The sequence below is a fragment of the Mus caroli genome, chromosome 18 (genome assembly GCF_900094665.2).
Source record: "Mus caroli chromosome 18, CAROLI_EIJ_v1.1, whole genome shotgun sequence".
NCBI lineage: Eukaryota > Metazoa > Chordata > Mammalia > Rodentia > Muridae > Mus > Mus caroli.
Window position 1 is genome coordinate 64,399,659 of NC_034587.1, and position 16,122 is coordinate 64,415,780.

At 40.6% G+C, this 16,122-nt stretch overlaps 1 protein-coding gene across 2 annotated transcripts in view; it reads right to left on the minus strand.

Annotated features, from left to right (window-relative positions):
- Positions 1 to 16,122, minus strand: part of Ptpn2 (protein tyrosine phosphatase non-receptor type 2) — a 62,268-nt gene that overhangs the window by 25,913 nt on the left and 20,233 nt on the right. For both annotated transcript variants that reach the window (XM_021151016.2, XM_021151015.2), the window contains exons 3-4: positions 6,297 to 6,397; positions 453 to 551 (exon numbers count right to left, since the gene is read on the minus strand). In XM_021151016.2, coding sequence (XP_021006675.1) covers positions 453 to 551; positions 6,297 to 6,397 — 200 coding nt within the window. The remainder of the gene's footprint in view (positions 1 to 452; positions 552 to 6,296; positions 6,398 to 16,122) is intronic.

Consider the following 16,122-nt stretch of genomic DNA (forward strand, 5'->3'; position numbering starts at 1 on the left):
ATTCCAAAAAAAAAAAAAAAAAAAAAAAAAAAAAAAAAAAACTGCAAAGAAATGAAAGGAAAGCAAAGTCTCCATTAGTCCTGTCAGAAATTACCTGGCCACTGGCTGTTAGCCACCACAAGCTAATAAGTGAGCATTCACCAAAGTAAGAAATGTGTGAGATAACGATCACACATCACACACACGGCATAGTCAACCACTAATGTTGAATATTACTCACCAGCCAGGCATGGTAGAACACGTCTTGGATCCTAGCACTAAGGAGGCAGAGACAGGCAGAGCTCTGTGACTTTGAGGCCAGCCTGGTCTACACAGTGAGTGAAGACAGCCAGGGCTGGTTATACTGAGAAACCCTGTCTCCAAAAAACAAAACAAACACACAAACAAGACAGAAAAAAAGAAAAGAAAAGAAAAGAAAAGAAAAGAAAAGAAAAGAAAAGAAAAATACTCACCGATTCTTTTTCTACAGTTCGGTTTAGCATGACAACTGCTTTGGTCTTTTGCTGCCACACCATGAGCCAGAAATGGCAGCATGTGTTAGGAAGTGGGCCCTGTAATGACAGAAGAGCACATGAGGGAGGGGCTGGGGAAGGACAAGGCTGCAACGATGCTACTGGAACACACTGTTATAGCCAGTGCATTAGGGCCTGATGAGTAAATCAAAACTTCAAATGCACTTAAATCCAAAATATAGTGTGCATTCAATAAAACTTTACCTCTATGTAAAGACATTTTATTTACCTTGGCAGGAAAAGAACCATATAGGGCATATGGGAATACCTGGTGTCTTTCAGAGTTAAGAGCTGGATAACTAGGTTCAAATAACAACTATAAAATACAGGTAAGATTTTTGTCCGAAACAGAGCCAGCCTCGTTCACTAGTCTTATTACATCGTTATTATTATTACATAGTTCACTGTCTTATTACATATGGCTTTGCTGTTATTACCAAAGGTGCCTACAGTATAACACCACCTGGCTGTTCGTATTCTAGCTACAAAGGGTGTTAGAAAAGGAAATCTGTCTCTTTCAGTTTCTGTAACAGGCAGGTGATATCTCACAAAGACATCAGGGAACTGTGGGAAATAGGGAAGTTTATTTCATTACTAACCAACCAACAATCCCAAGTCAATACAAAAGAATTTGCAGGAAAAAAAAATATATAACCATGAAAGTACCTGCATATTGGTTTGTTGTGCCTAGTATCATCTGGCAGAATTAAAAGTGAATAATAGTTCATATTACAAAATGCAATGGAGAAAGAAAAATCAAATATATTACTTCCAATTACTTTTATATTTCGCTTAATGATAGCATAGGGATTTTTTAAAAAACATGAGATGAGCTGGGCATGGTGGCGCACACCTTAATCTCAGCACTTGGAAGGCAGAGGCAGGCAGATTTCTGAGTTCGAGGCCAGCCTGGTCTACAGAGTGAGGTCCAGGACAGCCAAGGCTACACAGAGAAACCCTGTCTCCAAAAACCAAAAAAAAAAAACCAAAAAAAAAAAAACAAAAAACAAAAAACCAAAAACCAAAAAAACCAAACCATGAGATGAAAAAGAACGTCCAACTGTGACTTCCTTTCCTTCTTTATGTGGGGCTGGAGATGTAACCGAGGGCCTCACACAAGCTAGGCAAATACTCTACCAACTGACCTTCATCTGCACTGACTGGTTTTGTTTGTCAACTTGACACAAGCTGGAGTTATCAAAGAGAAAGGAGCTTCCCTTGAGGAAATGCCTCCATGAGATCCAGCTGTAGAGCATTTTCCCAATTAGTGATCAAGGTTGGGAGGGCCCATTGTGGGTGGTGTCATCCCTGAGCTGGTGGTCCTGAGTTTCTAAGAAAGCAAGCTGAGCAAGGCAGTAAGCAGCTCACCTCCATGGCCTCTGCTTCAGCTCCTGTCTCCAGTTTCCTGCCCTCTGTGAGTTCCTGTCCTGACTTCCTTTGGTGATGAACAGCAATGTGGACGTGTAAGCTGAATAAACCCTTTCCTTCCCAACTTGCTTCTTGGTCACGATGTCTGTGCAGGAATACAAACCCTGACTAAGACAGAATCCTTAATAATTCTGAGTGAAGGCTGAAACAGAACTAAGTTCCACTGTGTAACTGTAACATGTAACCAACTTCCAGTGTCATGTGGCAGACAAGACCACAGCTACACCACACCCCAACTAGGAGGTAAATCATCTTTAGGGCAGATTATTTCTTGGTGTCTAGCCAATCGCTTAGATGGATAAACTCTGGGGTTGACCTGTAAAAAGCTAGTAATCTGAGAAACGTCCCCCTTATATTAAAGGATACTATTCTCTCCATCCAATGTACACTATCTACTTACAATATAAAGCATACAGTAAGGTGAACCAACAACATCTTCTCTACCAAAAAGAACACTGAGAAAATCCCCAGTAAAATAAATGCCTTTTTCTTTCATCTTAAAAAAAAAATTATGGGGAGGCTGGAGAGATGGCTCCGTGGTTAAGAGCACTGACTGTTCTTCCAGAGATCCTGAGTTCAAATCCCAGCAACCACATGGTGGCTCACAACCATCTATAATGAGATCTGATGCCCTCTTCTGGTGTGTCTGAAGACAGCTACAGTGTACTGTGTACACAGTGTAGTAAATCTTTGGGCCAGAGTGAGCAGGGACTGAGCAAGCAGAGTTGACCGGAGCGAGCAGAGGTCCTAAAAACAATTCCCAACAACGACATGAAGGCTCACAACCATCTGTATTAAAATAAAAAAATCTTTAAAAAAAAACCATGAAGCAACTCAGGAGGGAGTCCTCTGTGTGCACATGAATACATCATTTCTAATACTGCTTTTAAAGACTAACCAATAAACATGCAACAGCTGTTACAGTATAAAGAATAAAGGATTTTAAGAAGACAAGAATTTTTCGTGTATCAGTTCTTTCACAAACTAGCAATGCTACCATTTTTTTTTTTTTTTTGCTACCAATTTTTTAAACTGTAAAATGGACATGATATACCAAGGGGCTGATTAGGAAAAGAAATTCTAAAACTCAGGGGAAAGAGAACTAATCTAATAAGCAACAAGGACTATCACTGTAGTAACAAACACTAAATGTTGCAGGTTTTCTCTGTGACCAAGTAACATGCTATGCACAAGTACAACTGAGATGTAGTCTCAGCCCTACAAGGTGCACACAGAAGGGCATCACTACCACCAAATGCACAATCCTCAGGCCTTATGTTGTAAGGAAACCTGAGGATTTACAGTCTAGCCAAAGGAAGGCGAGTCTGGCAGAGCGGTGATAGGAAGGACAGGGGTAGTTATGGTCACTCTGCATGTCCTAAGCAAAAGGTGAGGCACACGAAGAACCAGGGCACACAGTAGATTGGGGGGGGGGGGGTATCACAGTAGCAAACCATGTCTGAAGAGCTGGTGCAAGGAAACATCTTAGAATGCTGCACCGATGTGTGTGGAACTGAGCAACTCAAAAGGCCAGGGTATAAAACTGGAAAAAGTACACCAGAATACAGAAAGGAAATCAGGAAAAAAACAAAAACCAAAGCAACAACAACAAAAACAAACAAATAAAAAAAAATCTAGAGACAAGCTGCTACATTCTCACAGAGTCCTGTCTATCAGGATTCATGAGAACAGTCCAACAGGGATAACTGAGTTAAAAACCATGGAATTGTTCATCAGGAATTTTTTCATATGAGATATAGATGCTTATAAAAGGATCATTAGCCCAGGTGGCAGCCTATGACTTTAATCTCTGGACTCCAAGAAACAGAGGCAGGCAGATCTCTGAGTTGGAGACCAGTCTGATCTACAGAACAAGTTCCAAGACAGCTAGAGTTACACAGAGAAACCCTGTCTCGGAAAACCAAAAAAGAAAAACAAAAGAAAGGCCTGTCTGTAGGGACTGAGTAAAAGGAAAAAGAACAATGATCTGGAGGGAAAGGGCAAGAGAAGGAATAGCTGTATTACGGTTTAGGTGTGAAAGGCTCCACCTGGGGCAGGCCTGATGTCATCTCATGGATGCTTGGGAGGGCTCTGGCCTAATCAAAGATTAATCTGTTGGTAGATTAGTGTACCAGGACTAGGAGGTGGTACCTAAGAGGGGAAGCAGGGCACAAGAATAAATGCCCTTGTCATGTAGCTCTTTCTCTCTGCGTCCACACTGCCACAATATTCTGCCTCACCTTAGCCTTAAAGCTGACCTTGAGTTATATCTCTGGAAATTTGAGGCCAAATAAATGATTTTTCCTTTTCAGTTTCCCTTTCGGTATTTGTCATAGCAACGAGAGCCTAACTTCACACATGCCTTTCCACATGCTCACACTCATTCTCAGTACAAAGTCCATTTTATTTTGAATATAGATTTCTTGAATTTTTTTGAAATCCTAAATGATCATGACTATACATAAGATAAATTTCACTCACTATAAAACAGCAAATTAAAGTTTATACTCCCCATTCCCATTAAGGACGGCTACTAAAAGGTATGTGTATGATTCATCATTCAACCCATGCCAGCCCTCTTGTGAAACTGAGGTTGGAATAAACACATGTAGAATTTCTCAGGTCAGTTTCTCAAACACATTGTGACCACTGAGTATTATAACTCTCCCTGCAATGAACGATTGTCTGTTCAGGAATTAGTCTCAGTATAGGTGAATTACTTCTCCATATTCTGGATGTAACTACAGTACCACTGCAGGCAAATCTATTTCATAATGCTGCACCTAGCTGCATGCACACTAGCAATGCAGAGTGGCAGTTGGGATGTTCCTGCTGATTCTGCTGCATCTCAAGTGTGTGCCCAGCCGGAAGCAACTCATCGCTCTTATCTGGATGAGCAAAGGAGTCACCAGAAAGGACTCACAGACACTCCCTCTCCTAGGTGTAAACTACCTTCAGAAAGTGACTGTAGCAGGAAGGTTAGGGGCAGGGGCAGGACAAGATCTGAGGAGAGGAAAGAAGGCAGCCTGAGGGGAAAGCAGCTGAGTCCTTGGCGGAGGCTCCGTGACTGGGCCCACTTTATGCTATGGATAAACACAGCATCTTTGCAAATGTATATTCTCTAGCTTTCTTTAAAAAAAAAAAAGATTTATTTATTTTTATTTATATGAGTACACTATAGCTGTCTTCAGACACACCAGAAGAGGGCATCAGATCTCATTACAGATGGTTGTGAGTCACCAAGTGGTTGCTGGGAATTGAACTCAGGACCTCTGGAAGAGCAATCAGTGCTCTTAAACGTTGAGCCATCTCTCCAGCCCTATTCTCTAGCTTTCTTTTGTCCTATGAATTCTGAATTAATATCCTTAACAAGGTTTACACCTGACTGTTTCTCCTTCCTTTTAGTCATAGGAAACTTCAAGTGAAACAATGTTTCTCTAGCAGAGAAAATTCTAATGGCTCACAGGTACATTAGGCTGAACTTAAAAAAACAATTACTTCACACTTTTCTCAGTCCTTCAAATAGCAGGTTGCATTAATCTCTTGGCTTTTTAAAAATCTCAAACATGTAAGAACAATTTCTTCTCTTCCAGAGGACCAGAGTTCGATTCCTAGCACCCATGTTGTACAGCTCACAACAGCCTGTAATTCCAGTTCTAAGGGCCACTTCTTTTTGGCCTCTGTGGACACCCTGTACACATGTATATATAAATATACACACAGAGACACATAATAATCAAATACAATTTAAAACTCTCAAATATCTTGTTACACTTCTGAACATCTTTGACTGGGAAATGTGACAGTGCCAGTTGCTGTTTAGCCTCTTACTGGATAAAGAGAAAGCTATGATCTCAGAATGGAACCTAGTTCCTGCACTGTGGAGGCTGCTGTGAGGAGCCACTGGGGAGGAGGAGAAAAGGCAGCCAAGCAGCAGTGTACAAATGTCTAGGCTCTGCAGATGGTCCGACCCTATCCTCAGCATGCATGGCTATACTCTCTGAAAGTATATTCATAGGGGAGAGAAGGATAGAAAAGGGCTTCCAGGGCCTCTCTAGTTCTTCATCACAAATTAGGGGACGAGAATTCAAATCCATGTTAGATACAGTCAATTTACCTGAAGAGAACTGCACCAAGACATTTCAAAAAACTTTCCTCCATTGAAAATAGTAACATTAGAAACAATTTTACTTTTTATCAATATGTTCGAAATCTGAAAACTATGACATTTGCAAAACTGATTTCAGAATCAGAAAACTAAAAGATAGCATGTCATTTGCATTTGTCCAGACCCATGTTTAGCCGTGTCTGAAACACAGCAGCCCCTCCACCTCTGCTCAGCACCACACCACTTGCCTGTGTTAAGATGTAACTTCTTTGTGCCTCTTCTATGTCAACTAAGCTGGCATTAATATAATCATTTTCAGTACTTTGCAGTTTAACACGACTGTGATCATCTGAAAGTAGAGAATGATAAATCATAACTGTCATTTCAACTTTTCATACTTTTTATTTGATTTTAATATTTTAAGGAAGTTATAGATGATAGGAGAAATAAAGAAAACATAAATTAATACCAAAGGAGAGTTGAGACATGTCCTAAATGACCTATTTCTATGTTTAAAATAAGGAAGTGAGAATGTAACCCTGTTACTGGGTGTTGGAAAAGAAGTGCTTCTGTTTGCACTCTACCTACAGTAACCTGAGACACTGCCCAGCCTGTGCAGTAAAGTGAAGACACTTACCTTCCCAGAAGTGAAACGTCATCTCAAGTCTCAGTGCCCAGGGACTGAGGAAAACCATAACTGCAAAACCATAACTGGGCTCAAACTGAGAACAGACTCTTCATTTCTTGGTAGCATGCATACAAGTATATTTAAATAATTCTTAACACGGAGAAGCTAAAATAACCGGATCACCCAAATTGTATTCTTTACAAGAGTACCGGAAACACTTCATTACTTACGACTATGTTAACAGGTTAGACACATTTCTACATTTTAAAAATAAGATTTTCAGATTTAGAATTTATGCTAATTTTAACATCTAAAATATAACATCTTGTATCATTTAGATGAGAAAAAAAAAAAGATGAGGAGCATGTAAGCACTTATCCCCAAGATGAACTTTAATTAAGAATCTTAAACATAAAAAAAAAAAGACACAAGCATAAACTAAGTTACTAACAGAATGTATGATGTTCAACTTCAGAGAATATATTTTGTGATAAACTTCTCCTTTCAAAGAAATCTATACTAAATAGTCACTCTCTTTCCACTGTCTCTTGGCTTTTTCTTTTTTAAGCTAGGGCCTCATGTAGCCCAGGCTGGCCCATAACTGAATATGCAGCAAAGAATGATCTTAAAATCCTAATCTTCTTACTACTACCTCTCCTCACAGCTTAGGCTACTCCTAACCTCACCACTCCCTTTTCTTTTTTAATTTTTTTTCTTTCTCCCCCTTCCCCACACCTTTTTGTGGTAGACCAAGCAGGCCTCAAACTCATAGATCTACCTGACTCTACCTCCTGGAATGCTGGGATTAAAGGTGTGTGCTATTTTAACTAGCTTTTGGGCAACCACTTTTAAATCAAAATCCAAACAACTATAACAAAACAAAACCCCAAACTGTCTAAACTATTTATTATAGTTTGAAGGTAATTGGTCCCCCTAGGCCCACAGGGATTGGCCCTATTAGAAGGCTGAAGTAGGTGTGGCCTTGTTGGAGGAAGGTGACAATCAGTGTGGCATACAGTCACCTTCTGCTGCTATGGATCAAGATGTAGAACTCTCAGCTTCTTCACCAGCACCAAGTCTGCCTGCATGCCACCATGTTCCTTTCCCACCATGATGATAACAGACTAAGCCTCTGAAACTGTAAGGTTGCCCCAATTAAACATTTTCCATTATATAAGAGTTGCCTTGCCATGGTCATGGTGTGTCTCCACCGCAATAAGACCCAAAGACACTATTTAGTTTCCATATGAATTTATCTCAGCTGCTCCTGTTGGACTGAACAGAAGGCCTCTGTAAATACTACATGTCACTTGCCAACAGGAAAACTATGATCTTGCTATAGTAAATCACATATATTAATTAGTCTTTGGGGAAAGATGATGTCAACAAGCACTTTTTAAAAAGTTTTTTTTAATTGTTTTCTTAACAGCTTAGTCATCTTATAATTGACACACTGTACAAGATACTGGACAGCTTCCTATTAAACAAAATAAAGACCATTATATTTCCTGGATAACACACCAACAGAAGAATGCAAACTCTTAGAAAAAGCAATACAACCACAAAAATGTAAATTCCACAACAGTATCCTGCAAAGGGATGCATTCCCTCACGTTGCAATCACAGGAAGAATACAAACCAAAAGACACACACACACAAATCATACAGTCTTTTGACCAACACACCTCAAGATGTTAGGCCCCACACAGGGTGCTAGGAATTCAGTTTGCCTGCATAATGCCTTCCCAGACCAAGGCAGGGTTTAGACTAGAAAAAAGCTAGCAGTTTAAGCAGTGGTCTCTGTTCCTGGAATTCAGATATTTTCTTTCAGTCTTTAACCCAAAGCTTTACAGTAATCACACCCAATGAGTAATAGCACAGTGCAGTGCACTGGCTACTAGGTGAAAGTCACCCAAGGCCCTGTGCAACTACAGGGCCTTGCATCACTGTCTAACAAGTTATCAAGTCAGCAAAGGAAAACTGCATTCTATGGGGTTTAGAAAACAAGTTTTAAAGTTTTGTTAGCAGACGAAAATAGAAAACAGTAAGTAATCTTTAGGAAAACATAATAGGTTTTTAGAAATTAGCACAGCTGGTTACAAAATTTATATGTTCTTATCAGGAAATCAAACTCTCAGATATACAGCAATGTCATTATTTAGTTCTATGAAAAAGACTGTGAGAGCAGAGCATGGTGCACACACTGTTAACATCAGCCCTCCAGAGGCAGAAGCAGATGGTCCTTTTCAGTGTCTATATCTAGGCCAGCCTGGTCTACATAGTGAATTCCAGACCTTTGATACATAAGACCCTGTATCAAAATATAGACACACACACACACACACACACACACACACACACACACACACACAAACTTTTATTCAAAAGAGATTCTAAAGAGAAAACCAGACAGTTTTTGGTGTTAATTAATATACACCACCTTGAAATATCTAACAAAGAGCATACATTTCAGGAAGTGAAATTCCCACCAAAACCTTGCGAAACTGTGACTTCACAACTTCCAATTCTCAACAAAAACAAAGGGCCCTGGCATTCACTTACCAGGCAGGAATCGCTTACACATCTCAGTCTGAATAAACATGCAGGTTCCCTCCCAACCCGGGAGTTAACTGCTTCCTTTCCCTGATCCAGTAGTGTTAGCTGATCCCAAATCTGTGGACTGTTTGAAGTTTCTTTTAAAGATTTATTTTTTTCACTACATATATGTGTATGGGTGTGTGAGTCGTGTGTGGGTGTGGGTGCTTTTAAAGGCCAAAAAGGGCTTCCCTGTAAGCTGACAGATGTAGATGCCGGGAACTTGAGTCCTTTCCCTTCCTGCTCTCTGGAGCCCTGACTTGTTTATTTCTAACAAGGAAACATTTGACTTCACAGTTACAATTAAAAAAGGGCAGAAAATCACATGCTTTCTGCTCTTCCACCTTTTCCCTCCAGCCTCTCTAAAGTGAGATCACCAAAGGCACCTGAGCTCACAGTACTTGCTCAGCCTTCTGTGGCTCATTCATATTCTCTCCCCCCCCCCCCCCCCCCCCCCCCCCCCCCCCCCCCCCCCCCCCCCCCACCCCGCCTTCCTGAGCCCCTGCCCATCCATCTTTTAAAAGATAAAGGAAGGGGAAGGTAAGAAACCACTTTTCCACAGGAATCACACTTCTCCACTTCTAACAGTACCAGCAGCAGTAGCACTGTAAGGAACACACTTTATTATTCTGTAGGATATTATTTGTTCTTAATTGTTATCATTGAGTGAATTGATGAATTATGAAATTTAATATCTAACAATAGTAACTAAAACACTGGATTAAAAATTAAGCCCACCCACTTCTGACGAAGTCTCTGCCTCCCACTCTCAGTGTCTTCTGGGAAATTGTCTCAGCTCTCAAGAAATGACTTGCTCAGCCTGTGGCTAACGCACACAGAAGCTTCCTCTTTCAACATTCACAATAAACTGAAAAGGACAAGAGCCCAGGAGATTTCCCCATTCATCACTGTCTTATATGCCTCTGCTACTGCAGAGTGTCACGTGTCACACAGAGGGCAAGGTTCTTGTTCATCACGGCAGAAACCAATCATGAACTCACAAGTCGAGCAAAGACAGGACAATTCTATTAAGATAGCATTACTGGTTATTTTTCCTCCTTACATTTTCCTAATCTCTACTTGGGGTACTTTCCTGATAAGAACTCAGCACATCACATAATATAATTATAATTATATCAACAGTGTTCAACTCCAAAAACAGATAGAATAAATATAATTTTTTCATAAACCGAGCAAGGAGTCCTACACAAAGACAGAACTAAATCTAAGTCCCATAACCACTATCATTTTAATGAAGAAATATAAATCTTAGCACATATGGAAGTCTAAACTCTTCACCTGCTTACTTACAATTAAAAAAAAAAACCTATAAATAGCTTCTCACTGACCATACAATCAACTTGAACTAGCAGAAAGCATTGTTTAGTGATTATGATATGCCAGACACATCTTACTAGGCTGTCACCGCCTCAATCCTCATAACTTTATAAAGCAGATGGTACACTATCATGCCCTTTTTGCTGCCATCAGGTAGTAATGCCATCATTCTTTTCATACTAAAGGGATTTAAACTAAAGGATTTCAATCACACAGAAGAGTTCACAGCTACAGACTACTGGACAATCCCAATCACACTGTGAGATCAGACTTAGAAGAGGAATCAGGAAGTTCTAGATAGAGTTTCCATAAGGTCATGTTCAATCATTAGCACCCTAATTCCATGTATTGACCTCACTAGGGCCTATAAATAAGGTAATTCCATTATTCTGAGCTAGAATCCTAGTGCTTAGGATGTGGTTCAATAGTGCTGGCCTAGAACACCAGAGGACTGGGCTTTAACTTCCTAGTCCCTCCTAACCAGAATGGTAACAGATAGGCCTGTCATCCCAGCAAGAATACCACAAGTTCAAAATCATCCCAGCCTCAGCAACTCCTGACCAATGTGAGACTCTGTCTTAAACCCACAATTATTGCAGTCTATGTGTTTGTATTAAACAAAATCATATCCAATTAATTTAATACTAGGTTCAATGTAATACTAGGTTCCACTCTTAGAAGCCACATACTTGCAATCACACCCCATGTTAAGCAGACTGTTGCAAAAGAAAACAGAGCACATGAAGGAAACGACAGATGGAGCGGCTTGACTACTCAAAAAGACTCAGCCTTAACATTCCAATGACAACTACAAATTCTCTGACATTCCTATTTTATCTAAAAGATTTTAGTAATTTGAAAATTCTGCTTCATTCATCTTCCCCCAAATTCTAAATACAGGTAGTTCTGGAGGGCACCCCATGCATCCCCACTCAGAGCTCTCTCCATGTGCACTGTGGCTGCACCATCCAGTCCAAGTTCTCCAGCAGAGCTTCCAGATAATGAACTGCGGCTTCTACACGGGCCTGCTCAAAATGCTACCATAGGACAAGATTCTCAGTCACTTAGCAGGGAAGGAACATTCCCTCAGGCCCTGAACTCATTATGATTTGCCTTTTTAAATGGAGTTCTTGGTAGTCAGGAACCATTATGTTCCTCACTGACTCCTACCTCTCTGGATTATGCTACCCAGGACCAACTTCAACCGGCTATTATGGTGTAGTATAGAACTATTACATCATCAAAGGTACTGTGTGCGATTTCACACTGAGTCCCATTCCTCTCACCCCTACCTCTAACTCCATCACTAAACACAGTCTCCACTACTGACACTTTATTATTTCAAGAATGGCATAGGTTGGGTGCAGTAGCACACACCTATAGTCCTAGCACTTGAAGGACAGAGTCAGGTCAATCTCTATGAGCCAGGCTGGTGATCCACACAGCAAATTCTAGGACAACCAACTATTTAGAAGAAGTAGAAGAAAAAAAAAAAAAAGTCAGCTGGACACAGGCCTTTAATCTCAGCACTGCAGAGGCACAGACAGGTGGATCTCTGAGTTTGATGCCAGTCAGGTCTACAGAGTGAGTTTTAGGGCAACACAGAGAAACCCTACCTTGAAAAAAAAAAGTTAAATAGAGGCTGGTAAATAGCTACTATTTAAAGTGCTCACCATGAAAGCCTGACAGTCTGAGTTTACAGAACCAAGTCCCAAAAATTGTCCTTTGACTTCCTCTGTTGTGCCATGACACATATAAATCCACAGACAATAATAAAAGCTTTTAAATTATATATAAAAATATAGTTATGTAATCTCCTGACACTCTCAATCTAAGTTCTTTGAGATCTACCCAAGTGTGTGTATCAATGGTTTGTTTAGCAATATCCAACAATATAAATTTACTAATCACCTATTACTGAAAGGCATTTGGGTTGTTCCCAATTTAAGATCACTTGAGCTTAAATTGCAAATAAAGCTGTTATGAACATTCATTTACACAGCTGTGTACGAATAGGATTTTCATTTCTCTGAGATGCTAAAAAAATCTATTTGCTAGGTCACAGAAGTATAAATTCAGGTTTGTGAAAAATAGTCATATCACCGTATGGTGCCATATGCTTTTAATCCCAGCTATTGGGAGGCAGAGGCAGGCAAACCTCTGAGTTCAAGGCCAGCCTAGCCTACAAAGAGAACCCCTGACCTGGGAGATTTCGGGGATATAGCTATACCATTGCTATCAGCTTGATTAGCCTCTATCAAGCTCCTCTGCAGCCCTGAGGTAGTATGCCCTCTGCTTAGTAAGTATGTACTAATATTTCTAATAGCTAATGATGTTTTTCATGTTCACATTTATCTGCCTTCTGTATTCATACCTTCTGTCCATTTTCTTTCTAGTCTGCCTATTTCAAATATATATTCCCTAGTCAGTCTGCTGATCTCATTCTCCAAAACTTTAAAATGTTCATTTATACCTTTTATTTTGAGAGGAGGTCTCACTATGTATTTGCAGTTTGTCTGGAACTCCCTATGTAATCAGGCTGGCTGTGAACTCATAGCATTCCCCTGCCCTCGCTGCCCAAGAGTTGAATTGAAAGCATACATTACCATTCAGTAACTCAGCTTTATTTTTCTGAACAAAGTCGTTCTCTCTGAAGCCCAGATGAATCTAGGACTCACAGCCTTCTCCTGCCCTGGTCTCCCAAGTACTAGAATTATAAGTAGGACACACACACACACATCTATTACAATTCACTAATTTTAGAAACTGTATATAACTTATGCTTTTGGTGTCTTCCTAAGACATCTTCAACAGCCTTCAATACTGAATTTTTTCCTGTTCATTTCTTCTGGACAATTACTATCGTCCCTTTGTATTTAAGTATTTATTTATTCAATCGGTAATAAAATCTGTACTTTCTAGAAATTTGAGACATTCAAATTCCCCCTTCTTTCTCCCTTTTATTTGTTTAGTTTTGTTTTGGAGACAGGGTCTTACTCTGTAGCTCTGGCTAGCCTTTGACATCTGCCTGTCTGTCTCCTTAGAGCTGTCATTAAAGGCATGTGCCATCATATCCAGCCCCTTTTCTGTGAGCCAGAGTCTGGCAGTGTTGTTCAAGCTGCCGTTCAGCTCACAATTCTGCTTTTGACTCCTGAGTGCTGGGAACACAAGCTTTTGTCACTACATCTGTCTAAGGGATTACATATTGTTCCATTCCCAGAGATCAGCCACTCATCCAAGGAACCATGTTTCCTTGTTGTAAAGAATGAACTTGAACAACTAAAGCTAAGTATGCCCGGTGACAACAGAACATAATTAATTGCTCTTAAGACTTCTCAATTACGTTGGAGACATGGCTCAGTGGTTAAGAACATGTCCTCTTGCAGGGAACATGAATTTAATTCTCAGTATTCACATTGGGCAGCTTACAACAGCCTATAACTCTAGCCTCAGATGCATCAACCCTCTGGCTCCCCAGAGGATGCTTACCCGTATGTACACATGCCCACACATCCCAACACAAATGCATGCACATATATATAAAAGTAAAAATGTTAAAAAAGGGCTGGTGAGATGGCTCAGTGGGTAAGAGCACCCGACTGCTCTTCCGAAGGTCCAGAGTTCAAATCCCAGCAACCACATGGTGGCTCACAACCATCCGTAACAAGGTCTGGCGCCCTCTTCTGGAGTGTCTGAAGACAGCTACAGTGTACTTTACATATAATAAATAAATAAATCTTTAAAAAAAAAAAAGTAAAGGGCTGGAGATGGCTCAGCGGTTAAGAGCGCTGACTGCTCTTCTGAAGGTCGAAAGTTCAAATCCCAGCAACCACATGATGGTTCACAACCATCTGTAATGAGATCTGATGCCCTCTTCTGGGGTATCTGAAGACAGCTACAGTGTACTTACATATAATAAATAAATAAATTTAAAAAAAAGTCTCAGTAAAAAAGGCTAATAAACATATGGATATGGCTGCCAAAATTCAAACATGTCTTTATAACTGGGCAAGCACTCAACCTCTGAACTATACATTCCCAGCCTTTTCTACATATCAGTCAGTACTCACTGAGAATCAGGTCCTAACATACAAGAACACAGCAATTCTAATCTAATAGTACAGGGCTCACTCTTAGCTCAATTGTCACACAAGGTCGTTCCTTTTAGGACATTATCACCTTTACATGACTTTTAAGCCCCCCACCCCCACCCCAAGGGCTGTCAGATTGAATTATTCAGTGAGTGAGAAGTGTAAGTATAGTAAGGGTTTTTTGCTTGGTTGGTTTTTGAGACAAGGTCTCTTTGTGTCTATCTCTGGCTGTCCTGGAACCTGCTGTAGACCAGGCTAGCCTTGAACTCACAGAGCCCTGAACTCAAAAGATCTACGCCTCTTCCTCCTGAGTACTGGGATTAAAGGCATTTATCATGGCGGTGTAATGGTGTTTTCAATTACTCCCTCTTTTTTTTTTTTTTTTTTTTTTTTTGAGACAGGGTTTCTCTGTCTAGCCCTGGCTGTCCTGGAACTCAATCTGTAGACCAGGCTGGCCTCGAACTCAGAAATCCACCTGTCTCTCCCTCCCGAGTGCTGGGATTAAAGGCATGCGCCACCACTGCCCGGCAATTACTCCCTTTTGTATTCTACTATCCATAAATAGCAAAAGAAAATTGGAATACCCTAGCTGTGAATGAATGAAAAAATGGAAGCTAATGTATAAATTTTTAATGAAATAGTTAACAAATACCAAAAGAACAAGAAAAGGTTCCCACAACTTTCCAAAAATGTGGGCAAAGAAATCTATGCCAACATGCCACAGACAGTTGCACATCCATGTATACTACTATGAACTATTCACAACAGCTAGGAAATGAAACCAACTTAGAAGTCCTCAGCCCAGTATTTGACATCTGGCACCCAAACAGCTCCTTACTGGGAATGGAAACTTCATTCTGGGAAGGGTGAGGAGGAAGGCTGCACTTGATAGAGAATCAAGAGATAAAGGGGGCGTGGGAGAGGGGGCAGGGGGGCGGGGTTTGAAACAAATGGAGGCAAATAACGGTGAGAGACAATGAGGTAGACCTGTACTTCCTAGTCACTTAGGAAGTTGAGGCAAGAATATCTAAAGTTTAAGACCTGTTTCCTGCCTAGGCCTACAGGCTGGCTCAAGGGCCAGCCTATGCAACTGACGCTGCCTCAAAAGACAAATAGTACAGAAGGGATGGAGGTGTAACAGAATGGTTAGCATTTGTCTAACATGCACCTAGTCTTTGCTTCAATCCCCTAAACCACAAAAAGCATAAACCAGCTGTTTCCAGGTCTCTGCTGAGGCTTTCCACGTACTTAGAAATGTTCTCTAGAAAGTACCTGCAAGGAATGTGCATTCTGCATGAGTAAACACAGTAAGGAACGTAGTGGGAACAGTGCACTGTCTATAAAACTAGAACCCAAGCCAGGTGTGGTGGCACACGCCTTTAATCCCAGCACTTGGGAGGCAGAGGCAGGCGGATTTCTGAG